This window comes from Sorex araneus, chromosome 2, assembly GCF_027595985.1.
Source record: "Sorex araneus isolate mSorAra2 chromosome 2, mSorAra2.pri, whole genome shotgun sequence".
In the NCBI taxonomy this organism is placed as follows: domain Eukaryota; kingdom Metazoa; phylum Chordata; class Mammalia; order Eulipotyphla; family Soricidae; genus Sorex; species Sorex araneus.
The window spans coordinates 253,345,954-253,358,574 of record NC_073303.1 but is presented as its reverse complement, the minus strand read 5'-3'; the positions used below and the strand labels follow the sequence as shown (position 1 = coordinate 253,358,574).

Genomic DNA, 12,621 nt, shown 5'->3' with positions numbered 1-12,621 from the left:
GTTTGTCCCCCTAGTCTATTTTCTACACCCCTGACCGCCCCCCCCCCCACTGCCAAGGGTATCTTCTAATCGCTTCTCAGCTCAACCTTCCATGGAGTAATGGAGCAGCGTTAGTTTCATGGGGCTCTTGGTCTTCTTTATCCTCCCCAGTTCACCGGTGGAAAGAGAAAAGTCAGGACTGAACAAGGCCAAAATGTTGGCATTGCAATAAAGGTGAATTACCGAGTCAGGAGTGAGGGCAGAACAGGGATGAGGACCAGAGATGATCTTGGGACAGGGACAGAGACTTCTGGATCCTTTAGTAATTATGGGGGGATAGTGATTGCGCATACCCGTACCCTGAACTTGAATACTATTCTAACTCGATGGACTCTAATGAAGAAAAATAACTAATGAAAGTTTAATGTTGGGCATAGTAATTTTTGCACATTGATACCCTAACCTTAGACACAGTTCTAACAACCTTAACTAAAATGGAAAATATAATTAATAAAATAGCACTATTGTCACTGCCAAAACCATTATAAAGAAATTATTAATAAGGAGTGCAGACAGATGCTGTAATAAAGATAATTAATCAGCTTTGCCTGTGGTCCACCACATTTGATTCCTGATATCCCATATGGTCCTTTGTGCCCCTGGGACTGATCCCTGAGCACTGAGCCAGGTGTCAGCCCTGGGTGTCTCTGGGTGGGGCCCAGAAAGAAAAAGGGAAAGAAAAAGAGTAAGATATTCAGAAGGAAGGAGGTGTAGTAATTTTGCCTGTTGCTGTCCTAAACTTGAACACTATTATAACTACATAAACAATCACAAAAAATAATGAAAAAAATTTTAATGGTGTCATTTTCCTTATCGATGCCGGAAACCCTAATGCTATGCTAACTTCAAACTATAATAGATATAAAATAGTCTCTAAAGAAATTTCATCAGTTGAAATCATCACCAAATTGTCTTCATCTGGAATCATATCACCGGATCACTGTCACTGTCATCCCATGGTTCATTGATTTGCTCGAGCGGGCACCAGTAACATCTCCATTGTGAGACTTCTTGTTACTGTTTTTGGCATATCAAATGCACCACAGGGAGCTTGCCAGGCTCTGCCGTGGGGGCGAGATACTCAGTAGCTTGCCGGGCTCTCTGAGAGGGGTGGAGGAATCGAACCCGGGTTGGCCGCATGCAAGGCAAACACCCTCCCCGCTGTGCTATCGCTCTGGCTCCCTTTTCCAGTCACATGGCCACTCCTGTGGGCTGTTGGCTCGATTTTGCTTTATGCGAGGGGCTGGAAGGCACAAACAGTGCACATTTAAAGAAGGATCGGTGGGGTCAGAGGGTAGAGAAGGAAGGAGATTTGCCTTGAGCGGACCCTAGTGGGGTTCCCTGGCACCCCATATGGTCTACCAAGCCTGCCAGGATTGATCCCTGAGCACAGAGCCAGAAGTAAACCCTGAACACGCCAGTTGAGGCCCAAATTTTTTAAAAAAATAAATAAATAGAAGGACCTATGGTTGCCTTGGCACATTCTCTCTTGCCTCTGAGCCCAGCCATATACCCAGTCTGCTGTGGCTGTGGCAGAGACTATTCGTCTAAGATAGACCCTCCCAGAGCCGAGTACGGGGGAGGAAGCCTTTGTAGAGCATAAAGTGGAGACGAGCACACAGCCCCGTGGCCACCTGCCCCGTCTGGGCAGCGTCTATTCTCAACCAGGAAATAGAGGGGCTGGAGCAATAGCACAGCGGGGAGGGCGTTTGCCTTGCACGCGGCCGACCCGGGTTCGATCCCCAGCATCCCATAGGGTCCCCCAAGCACTGCCAGGAGTAATTCCTGAGTGTAGAGCCAGGAGTAACCCCTGAGCATCGCTGGGTGTGACCCAAAAAGAAAAAAAAAACAGGAAATAGAGGACAGCAGAGGGTTTGGTGGACGACTTATCTGGGGGCAGAGAAATTTCCAAATGAATGAATGGCCAGAACCAGGAGGCAAAGTTGAAGCTTTGCACCCAGGGTATTGGGTGGCAGGAGGTGGGCGGGCGGATTGGGGGGATTGTGGGGCTCAGCATTGAGGTCCAACCCCCACCCCCGTCACCCCCACACCATCTCTGCCGCCTTCTCACTGCTCTTGGATCACCTGCGTTGGTAGAGATTAAAAGACTGTTCTGTCTGCGTGCTCGGAAATCATGCCGAAGAGAATTTCAAAAAAAAAAAAAAAAGTTCATGTAAAGAACGGATTTCACAGCAACGATCATCTCGGGCTCCTGGAAAATTGCACTTGAACTTCAGTTCCACCTCAGTCACTCAAAGGAATTTGAAAATTGGCTCCCAGCCATCCTTGTTCTTCCATGCAGGCCCGTAAAAACCCCCGCCATGGTGCAAACTTGAAAGCCAATTGATTAGCAAGCCCCTCACTCCACACCTCCAGAGCCCTGCAGCTGGGTGGGCCATGCTGCCCGACTTCCCGGCTTCCTGCTGCCTTGGGTCAAGACCCCTGCAAGCGCGTGCACGCGCGCGCGCGCGCGCGCGCGCACACACACACACACACACACACACACACACACACACACACACACATGCACTCACCCCCATTCAGGGGCCCGGAACAAGGCAGAGGGGAATGGTTGTGGGAAGACGCCTCTTTGAACTCGCTAACAAAATTAGGAGAAAGGCTTTGAACTCTCCCGGATAATAGCTGCTATAAATGGTTATGCAAAGACAAGATTCTCATTTGAAATTCTTGAGAGAGCCTTGGGGTGTGGGAGATGAAAGAGTGGGAACAAGACTTTCTGGAAATCGCTCCCCTCCCCCCTTTTTGTGTCACTTCTTCTCGGTCACCATGTTGTTACAGCCGGGCTAGGGATGACAGCCCTGGTCTCTGTGGCCAGGTGGTTCTGTTCCAGCTTCCTCCGTGTCCTCCTCTCTGACACAGAAGTACTGGGGGAGGGAGAGAGCTCAAAGGGCTGGAGCTTGCACACGCCTGTGGGCCCAAGTTCGATCCCTACCACCACCTAACCACCCCTCCCCCAAAGCAATGCCCCTGTGAATTCAGAGCTGCCACAAGTCCCAGTGGCCAGGGAACCACTGGGGGTGGCCCTTGTCCTCCTAGTATAACTTGAGAGGACCCCCCAAATAGGGCTCTCATCATGAACACCTCCTCTGTTTTGGAGGGAGGGAAACGATCCCCTGCCTATTTGTGGACAGAGAATGAGGGCCACGTGTCACTGTCCAGTTGGCACTGCCCGCGTTTTAGCTGGCAGTGATGGTGCCAGCTCCTGGCGGAGGTTTGGAACCCGCGGCCGGAAAGGGCAGACTCAGGGCCAGAGCCATAGCACAGTGGGAAAGGCGTTTGCCTTGCATATGGCCGACCTGGGTTTCCCCTCTGGCATCCCACATGATTCCTGGAGCACTTCCAGGAGTAATTCCTGAGCTCAGAGCCAGGAGTTACCCCTGACACATAGCCAGGTGTAATCCCAAAAAGTCAAATAATAACAACAACAACAACAATAATAATAATAATGGGAGCGATAGCACAGCGGTTGGGTGTTTGCCTTTCACGCGGCCAACCCAATTTCGATTCCTCCGCCCCTCTCAGAGAGCCCAGCAAGCTACCGAGAGTATCCCGCCCGCACGGCAGAGCCTGGCAAGCTACCCGTGGCGTATTGGATATGCCAAAAACAGTAACAATAAGTCTCTCAATGAGAGATGTTACTGGTGCCCGCTCGAACAAATCAATGAGCAACGGGATGACAGTGACATAAAAAAGAAAATTTTAAAAAATGATAATTCTGAAAAATGAAAGAGAAAGTGCAGACTCAGTGTTCGTGGATTCTGACATCCCAATATCCCTTCACCAGGGCATCTGGCTGGAACCACACAGCCCCGCCTCTGCCTCTCCAAGACTTTCAGATGGATTCCATTTACCCAAGGGTTCTGTTCCCCAGCACGGGGGTCTATTTCCAGGTGGGGCCGTCCTGAGTCCTGTGCCCGGGCAGGAGCCCCCAAAAGTTAGCCCGAGCCCCGTGAGGTGAGGCCAGTGGCCTGTTGAATGTACGCAGAGACACTCAGACACTTTATTGAACCACACTGGGGTGGTAGCACCAGCCCATGCACGCAGGACGGGGGCAGGAAATAGTGGCACTGCCAGCACCCCATGTTGGCATCTGCATGTTTGTCTGACATCGGGGCCAAGGGAAACATACATCTCCTCACTCCCCCACTTCTTGTCTGAACTGAAACTTGAAGTTGAGTCTGGAGTTTGGTTCCTCTTGGGTCGCTTCAGGCCAGAGACTTGGGTATGCTACTCTGGACTTCTCAGATAAATATATATATATATATATATGCATATATATGCATATATATATACACACACATATATCACTGTCATCCCGTTGCTCATCAATTTGTTCGAGCGGGCACCAGTAACATCTCTCATTGAGAGACTGTTACTGTTTTTGGCATATCCAATACGCACGGGTAGCTTGCCAGGCTCTGCCGCGCAGGCTCGATACTCTCGGTAGCTTGCCGGGCTCTCCGAGAGGGGCAGAGGAATCAAACTCGGGTCGGCCGCGTGAAAGGCAAACGCCCAACTGCTGTGCTATCGCTCCAGCCCATATATATATATATATATATATATATATATATATTGGCGGAGGAATGGTGCTTTTTGTTTCTCTGAACTTGCCAAATGAACAAACCAGTGAGCATGGAGTCAGGAGGACCCCATGATGTCAGGGGGTACTAGCTGAAGATACACCTGGCAGTTAGCATCTCTGTGGACCTCCTGCCTTGTTGAGAAAAGAGCAAACAGCCACCTTCCATGTACAAAGAGAGCTTTCTAACCCCAGCACAGCTCCTCGTTCCTACCCACTCCTGCCCAGGGGCTTCTCCCTGTGGTCTGGAGGGGCTCTCCTTCTCTTTGGCGAATGTCCCTCCACCCCGTCCACTCCAAACTGCAGAGCCGAGAAAGCAGAGACATTGGCCCGTTGATTGGCATGTGAACGGGCCATGCTTTCTACCTCGGCTTCACCTCTGCCCAGATTCACTCATTCGGCCTCAGTCTAACGTGTGCATGTGTTTATTGGCTCGTGGGGCAGATATTGAAGATGTGGGGGGGCGGGGGTGGGAGGATGAAAATGGATCCGTGGTTCCTTTCAGAGAGTGACAGGCACCATGTACAGTAGAGCAGCTAGCGGGTGAGTTGCCAGAAGGCACGTGCAAGAGGACGAATGAGGAGGAGGCCTGGGCACAGCTGGGGGGTGGCAGGCTGGCAGGAAGCACCCCCAGAGGTGGACCCGGAGGTGGTGGAGCATCTGGACGGAGCAGCAGTTGGTGCTGTAGCGTGCTGGCCACACGGGCTGGAGCTTCAGGAGCCCGGGGAGAGCCCCAGGGGCATCAGACATGGAGGCGGGTGGAGCCAGGGTCCCCCTCCCCCCACCCGGCATGGGAGCCCCCCACCCTGCCTCCATGTCTTTCTATATGCAAGCTTGACAGGAGGGGATGTCACTAATTTCTGCCTCAGTAATATACAGCTGGTGGCTGTGCCTCCCTCAGCGGTGTCCCTGGTGCTCCTTGGGAACCCCGACTTTCACCAAAATGGCATGCAAGGAATCCAGGTCCTGGAAGAGGGACATTTTGGTCATCGCTGGTCAGGATTTCTTCTGCCTTGTTTTTGTGATAGCAAAAGAACCTCAAGACCCGGGTGACTGCAGGCTCTGATGCTCTGTGTGTGTGTGTGTATGTGTGAGAGAGAGAGAGACAGAGAGAGAGACAGAGAGAGAGAAAGAGAAGAGAGAGAGGGAAGAGAGAGAAAGAAGAGAGAGGAGAGAAAAGACAGGGGTCTATGAGGGGCCCCAGGAGAGCAGGGTAGTGGCTGGGGCGGGAGAGAGAAGTACGTGTTTTTCTATCCCAACTCATTTGGAATCAGGCAGAGGCATATTTCTGCATAGGCTGTTTTGTGTGTGTGTGTGTGTGTGTGTGTGTGTGTGTGTGTATCTTTACTTATGTTTTTAGTAATAGGCAACTAGCTAAGTGTGAATTTGTTCCTGTGTAGGAGCATGAAGCCACGGGGCAGGGCAGGCTGGGGGAGCAGGCTGGGGTGAGGGGTGGGAAGTGGGTCATCCGGAGCATTTCACTCCCCCCGTATCGGTTCATTCTCGGCGGATATTTGCACGGCGAGCGGGTTTCACTGTAATTTGCTCGGGATGCTCTCATGACACTCATGCTGACCTTTGCCCCCTCTGTCCTCTCTCCCAGGTCGTCCCATCCCACCTACATCCTCGTCTAGCCTCCTCCCATCTGCTCAGCTGCCTAGCTCCCATAATCCTCCACCCGTTAGCTGCCAGATGCCATTGCTAGACAGCAACACCTCCCACCAAATCATGGACACCAATCCCGATGAGGAGTTCTCCCCCAATTCATACCTGCTCAGAGCATGCGCAGGGCCCCAGCAAGCCTCCAGCAGTGGTAAGGAAACCGTGTGCTGTCTCCGCGGGTCCGTGGGGTGCGGGCACCACCAGGTCTCTGGGACCAAGTGACCACTCGGAAGTCGGGGCTGGCGAGAAGGTGCTACCAAGCGCCTCGGGGCAGAATGTGGCCATCCACCTGCCACTGCTTTGCTGCAGGGACATTGGTGACATGTCTCTCTTTCTGGGGGGACATTGGTGACATGTGTCTCTTCCTAGAGAGACATTGGTGATATGTCTCTCTTCCTGGAGAGACATTGTTGACACGAGTCTCTTCCTGGAGGGACATTGTTGACATGTGTTTCTTTCTGGGGGAACATTGGTGACATGTGTCTCTTCCTAGAGGGACATTGGTGATATGTCTCTCTTCCTGGAGGAACATTGGTGACATGAGTCTCTTCCTGGAGGGACATTGTTGACATGTGTCTCTTCTAGAGGGACATTGGTGATATGTCTCTCTTCCTGGAGGGACATTGGTGATATGTCTCTCTTCCTGGAGGGACATTGGTGACATGTGTTTCTTTCTGGGGGGACATTGGTGACATGTGTCTCTTCCTAGAGGGACATTGGTGATATGTCTCTCTTCCTGGAGAGACATTGTTGACACGAGTCTCTTCCTGGAGGGACATTGGTGACATGTGTTTCTTTCTGGGGGGACATTAGTGACGTGTGTTTCTTCCTAGAGGGACATTGGTGACATGTCTCTCTTCCTGGAGAGACATCAGTGACATGTCTGTCTTCCTGGAGGGACATTGGTGACATGTCTTTCTTTCTGGGGGGACATTGGTGACATGTGTCTCTTCCTAGAGGGACACTGGTGACATGTGTCTCTTCCTGGAGGGACATCGGTGATAGGTCTCTCTTTTGGAGAGACATTGATGACATGTCTATCTTATTGGAAGGACATTGCTTACATGAGTCTCTTCCTGGAGGGACATTGGTTACATGTGTTTCTTTCTGGGGGAACGTTGGTGACATGTCTCTCTTCTTTGAGAGACATTGGTGACATGTGTCTCTTCCTGGAGGGACATCGGTGACATGTCTGTCTTCCTGGAGGGACGTTGGTGACATGTGTCTCTTCCTGGCGTGACAGTGGAGATATGTCTGTCTTACTGGAGGGACATTGATGACATGTCTCTCTTCCTGGAGGGGTTCAGCTTTGCCTCATGGGATTGCAGGGTGGGGGGTCGTCGGGGGAGTGGGTGCAGTCTTCCCACTGCAGGTGTGAGAGCATGCTGATCTCAGGAGCAAGGTGCAGGAGAGACCACAGAATAGGAGATTTTCTGCCCCTGCGTTTCCGATCTCTAGAGTGACCCTGGTCACCCTCCCAGGGCTGATCTGTGGGCGTCTCCATGATCCTTTGTGGTTTGAGAGTTGACTCGCGACTTCTTCCTTGCTGCTTGGAATGATTCGGCCTTCTCACTGTGTCCCTTTCATGGATTACTGGTTTTCTCGCCCAGTCTGAAGGGCTGGTGGGGCGGGGGCGGGGGCGGTTGGGGGTGACCTCTCCTAGAACCCCCCCTCCCGGTGCCACCACACCTGAATCTAGCAAGCTGACCGTGTGGAACCTCCCGCTCTCAGCCTGTTCTTGCACATTGTGCCTTCTTTTTTAAAAAAACAATTGTTTTGTTTTATAAAGTAGTTCACAATATTTGATTCCATTTCATATTCAAACACCAATCCCACCACCATGACACCTTCCCACCAGCATATTTCTTTCGGCTGTTTCCATCCATCCCTGCCCAAAAGCAGAGCCGAAATCATATCATATTTCCCTCTAAGGTTGGTGGTCTCCTACTTTGAATCCCATCAAATGTAGTGCGGTACTTTTGGAGTATGGGGAGGGGGTGTCCTATGAAGTGTCGTGCAGCTGGTCCAGGAATAGGTTCACTCGTGGGCGAGGCTTGGTCCGAGCGTATGGAGAGCAGCCATGAACATGAACCGCCATGACAGCGGTTGAGTTCTGGAGGTTTTCAGCTGCCGGGGCTGGGTCCCTTGGGGGTGGGGAGGGGTCTCAACCACCCCCATCTTGGGGCACCCCAAGTAAAACAGCCTGGCATGGGGTCTGGTGGCATGGTTATGGCGAGCGTCGTGTTATGCTCCATTCCAGGAGCAAAGGACAGTGCACTGTACCTTCATGGAACAGCAGAGTCTCAGGCTTTCATATCTCTGGAAGGATTTTGCAGCCACAGCCTGAGGTACCAGTGTCCAAATCCTAGGTAACATCATTGCCAGTCCAGCGAGAAATCATGCCATGCTTTGATTTCTCCTGTGGGTGACACATTCCCGTTAACAGACAACCGTGGACCCTAGCATGAGGTTGAGTATCCACGGCCCACAGCGTGGCGTTTGTAGAAAGAAATGGCTCTTGACCCAGGAGCCTTGGCGTTATCTTCCAAATGGGCCACTCGTCACGTATTTATTAGCACATCCCAGGCTAAGCAAATCCAGAACTCTTTAGAGCAAGGGGGTCCCCATCCATGAGTGTCTGCTGGCAGGCTCCAACCTCTACAGTTAGAATGGAGCTCCTGGAAACACCGATGATGAGAGGCATTTTGGAGTTTGGTATGATGGACTGCCACTCATGATGGCCTGTGCCCTTCTTCAAAGCCAGGCCTGATATATTTAGTAAACTCAAATTCTATCCCCCCCTCCTAAAATTGCCTAATCAAATCTCTCATCAAATGAGCAATCCATTGTTGATATTATGAAGGCCTTTAATCTACCATAAATCTTTATTAGAACTCATCAGAGCTTCTAGTTTGAGAGAAATGTGATTATGGCACTCTTAAAATGACATTACATCATTGGGGTGATTGGTTTATCATTTGGAGAAGAGGCATCAATCATAACTCACATAACCACACAGCAAATGAATTCAACCTTTCTACTGCGGAACAATGACACTGTAATTGCTCAAAATCAGGCTGAAAATGAAATCAGAAAATGCTCTTTCTTCAAATATGATGTTAACTTAATGGAATATATTATGAAAAATCATGTTTGAGGAAATTCTATATAATTAAAAATAGGTGGAAATATATTCCCTGTTTCCTTGCCTCGCCACCCGATTTTAGCTCACGGGACCCTTTATCTGCTGCCGAGATTATGTTGCGTTTAATTGAACTACCCTTGCTTGTGTTGTGCTGCTTTTTTTATTTCAAACTATGCAATCACCATGAATATCGTCTTGTGGAGGATAAGAGGCTTTTGAAATGAGGCACACCTGCTGGCCGATTTAAAAAAAAAAAAAAAAGAACAGACAATTATTAGGGGGAAAATGAGCTTTCAAAAAAACTGTAATCCTGGATGCCTCTATGGAGGTCCAAGCAGAGATTTCCGTCAGTGAGGTCAGCTCATATCTCAGAACCCCCCAGAACACACTCTCCATGGTAATGTGGGGAGTGTTTCCTTTCAACCTTGTACCTGCTCGTGTGTTTTTGATGGAGTATTTTTGTCAGCTTTCGGCCTCATCAGGACCTCATTTGGGCGGACACGAGATCTTGATGTTCAGAGTCAGATTTATCCATTTTTTCATCACTCAGACCAATTTGTTCAACCCACTTACGATGGATAGCGAGTTAAGGCTCCAGTAGCCGACCGAAAATGCGCAGAAAATTTGAGGGTCCATTTCCATCACAAACAAGAGATGTGCTGATAGCAGGTCTTCACCCTAGGGGTGAAAACCCAAGCATGCGACACCCTTATTTTCAGGGGTCACTTGCCTGAGAAATTGTGGAGACTCACAGCAATCTTTCTAAGTTCTTGACTTAGCTAAAGGGAGGTCAAAAGCATGTTCACTCATTTGTGTGTGTGTGTGTTCTGAAAATTATTTGGGGTGGATGACAAATTGGGGATTCTATCAAAATCTGAATGCACCTGCCGTGAATTTAAATTTGACATAAAGGATTGAAAATGAAGTTTGACAGAGAAGATGCAGCGTGTGAAGATGGATCTGTGTTCTGAATTGAGTTGGATGTTTGAGGCTGGATTTCCAGGTTGGCGTGGAGGCGAGGTGGGGGCAGGGGAGGGGCTCGAGGGTCCCAAACAAAGCGACCAGGTGATGGGCTGGGTTCTGTTTAGCTGGTTAACTGTGCAGAGTTTGTTTCCCTTGGTCTCTCAGCGATGACCTTGTGTTTAGAAAACCTGGTTTGGTTTTTACTGGGATCTTTTTTTTTTCCCAAGGTGACAGAAGTCTCTTTTCTACTCATGGCAGTAAAATTGGTTCCTGCTTCACTCTGAGTGATTCCACACCCCCCTATCGCCCCGCCTTTGGCATGAGCAAAGCCCAGGGTTGGGAGAGGGGCCATGTCCATTCCCTGACCCCCAAGGATGCTGTTGTCCAGAGAGAACCTGGACATAAAGCACATGACTGAAATCGTCTTGACTATAGGAGATCTTCAAAGAAATAAGAGAACTTCTGCTCTGAGCCCGATGGCCCCTATTTCTAGGGCTGATTATTTTCCACCCTTCCACTAACTGTAAAAAACTAAAGCTCGCCGAGGGGCGAGTGCACTCTCGGGCTCTCCGGGCGGCTCTGTCTCACCGCCCGCGTTCGGTGCCCCGGAACCGCTGTGTGTGCCGTCGGTCGAAGGCAGGCGACGGAAGGAAGAAGGCCAGACTGGTTGCTCGATCAGTTTATTTCATTCTCTCTCTCCGCTTCTCTCCCACTCTCGGTCTCTCTCAGGATCTATAGATCTGGCTCTCGTGGATCTGCCCCGTGGATCTGGCCCCTTAACCCACTCTTCCAGCCTAGTTAAATCTCCACAGCATCAGGGGGTTGGGGCGTACACATAGGTGTGGTCACCATCAATAGGGTAAGGTCCTTTCCCTTAGTGGATACTTCTCCTAGGACTTAATTCTCTTTCAGCAGGAGGATCCACCCAAGGGCGGAGTCCCATGAATGTGTTTCTCTTCTCCTCAGCCAGCAAACATATAAGAATTCATAATATTAATTAGTTTGTATGGACACAATAAGAGATGCATTAAAGCTTATAGAATTGCTCTCCTGGGGCCATCTCAATCTCAGACTACAGTGCTCAGGCCAGATCAGTCTTTCCTATCCCTGGCAGGGTCCCAGTCTCATAATTACTATTGGATCATGACAGCATTTGTCTATGATCGAGCTCTTAACTTATAGTTAAGAATTAGGCACTTTGGCCAGGCCCATCTCGATGCCAGGGTAGCACATAACTCACCGCTTGCCCTGGATCCTTCCCGTCCCACATCGGGGACCCTGCTTTGGGGTGCTAGGAACTGAGGGCAACTGAGGCTTAAGTGGAGAAAGCAGATACCCGGGAGGGAATAATATTCGAGGCCAATTAATTCCCAAGTTACAAAAACATAATAATGTCTTCTTGTGTCTATACAAAACAGACATAGCTTTAAAGTAAATTATTCAAAAGGCACAAGAAGAGGAGAAAGGCAATATTAACTTATATAATATAAATTCAGTATCCTAGGAAGGTCTGACCTTGCACATTAGCAGAGTCAGATTAAGGGAAAGCCGAGGATTAACTCTTTTGGGGAAGAGAGCATGGAGAAGTGATTATAGCTAAACAAAGGGATGGGAGAGATTCGGGAACACCTTGATGGGTGTGACTGGGGTAAGCCTAAACTCTGGGTAAAACCGGGACAAGCTACTTGTGGCAAGGAGGGAAAGGACAAAGTAATGTCATCCTACAACTAACGAAGGATACTCAACCCCTGGCCTCTTTGGAGCCCAGTGCTCTACCCCCAATCTCTGCTAGTCAAGCAGAAAGCCGGGTCCAACTTGTGAGACTTTGAAAAACTGTTCCCTCCCCTCCAACATTTTCTTCCAGATAACTAAACTACACTTTCTATGCATTCACTCCTTCCTCCCTCCTTCTCTCCCTTCCTTCCTCCTCCCTCCTTCTCTCCCTTCCTTCCTCCTCCCTCCCTCTCTTCCTTCCTTCGTCATTCCCTCCTTCCTTCCTTTCCTTCTCCCTCCCTCCCTTCTTTCCCTCCTTCCTTCCTTTCCTCCTCCCTCTCTCCTTCCCTTCCCTCCCTTCCTTCCTTTCCTCCTCCCTCTCTCCTTCCTTTCCCTCCTTCCTTCCTTTCCTTCTCCCTCCCTCCCTTCTTTCCCTCCTTCCTTCCTTCCTTCCTTCCTTCCTTCCTTTCCTCCTCCCTCTCTCCTTCCCTTCCCTCCT

General features: G+C 50.0%; 1 protein-coding gene across 11 annotated transcripts in view; it reads left to right on the top strand.

Moving 5' to 3' along the window:
* TENM2 (teneurin transmembrane protein 2) overlaps positions 1-12,621 on the top strand; it is a 1,321,709-nt gene that overhangs the window by 959,701 nt on the left and 349,387 nt on the right. For 8 of the 11 annotated variants that reach the window (XM_055129736.1, XM_055129737.1, XM_055129735.1 and 5 more), the window contains one exon: positions 6,243-6,452. The exons of the other annotated variants lie outside the window; for them this stretch is intronic. In XM_055129736.1, the coding sequence (XP_054985711.1) occupies positions 6,243-6,452 (210 nt within the window). The remainder of the gene's footprint in view (positions 1-6,242; positions 6,453-12,621) is intronic. 11 annotated transcript variants of the gene reach the window in all.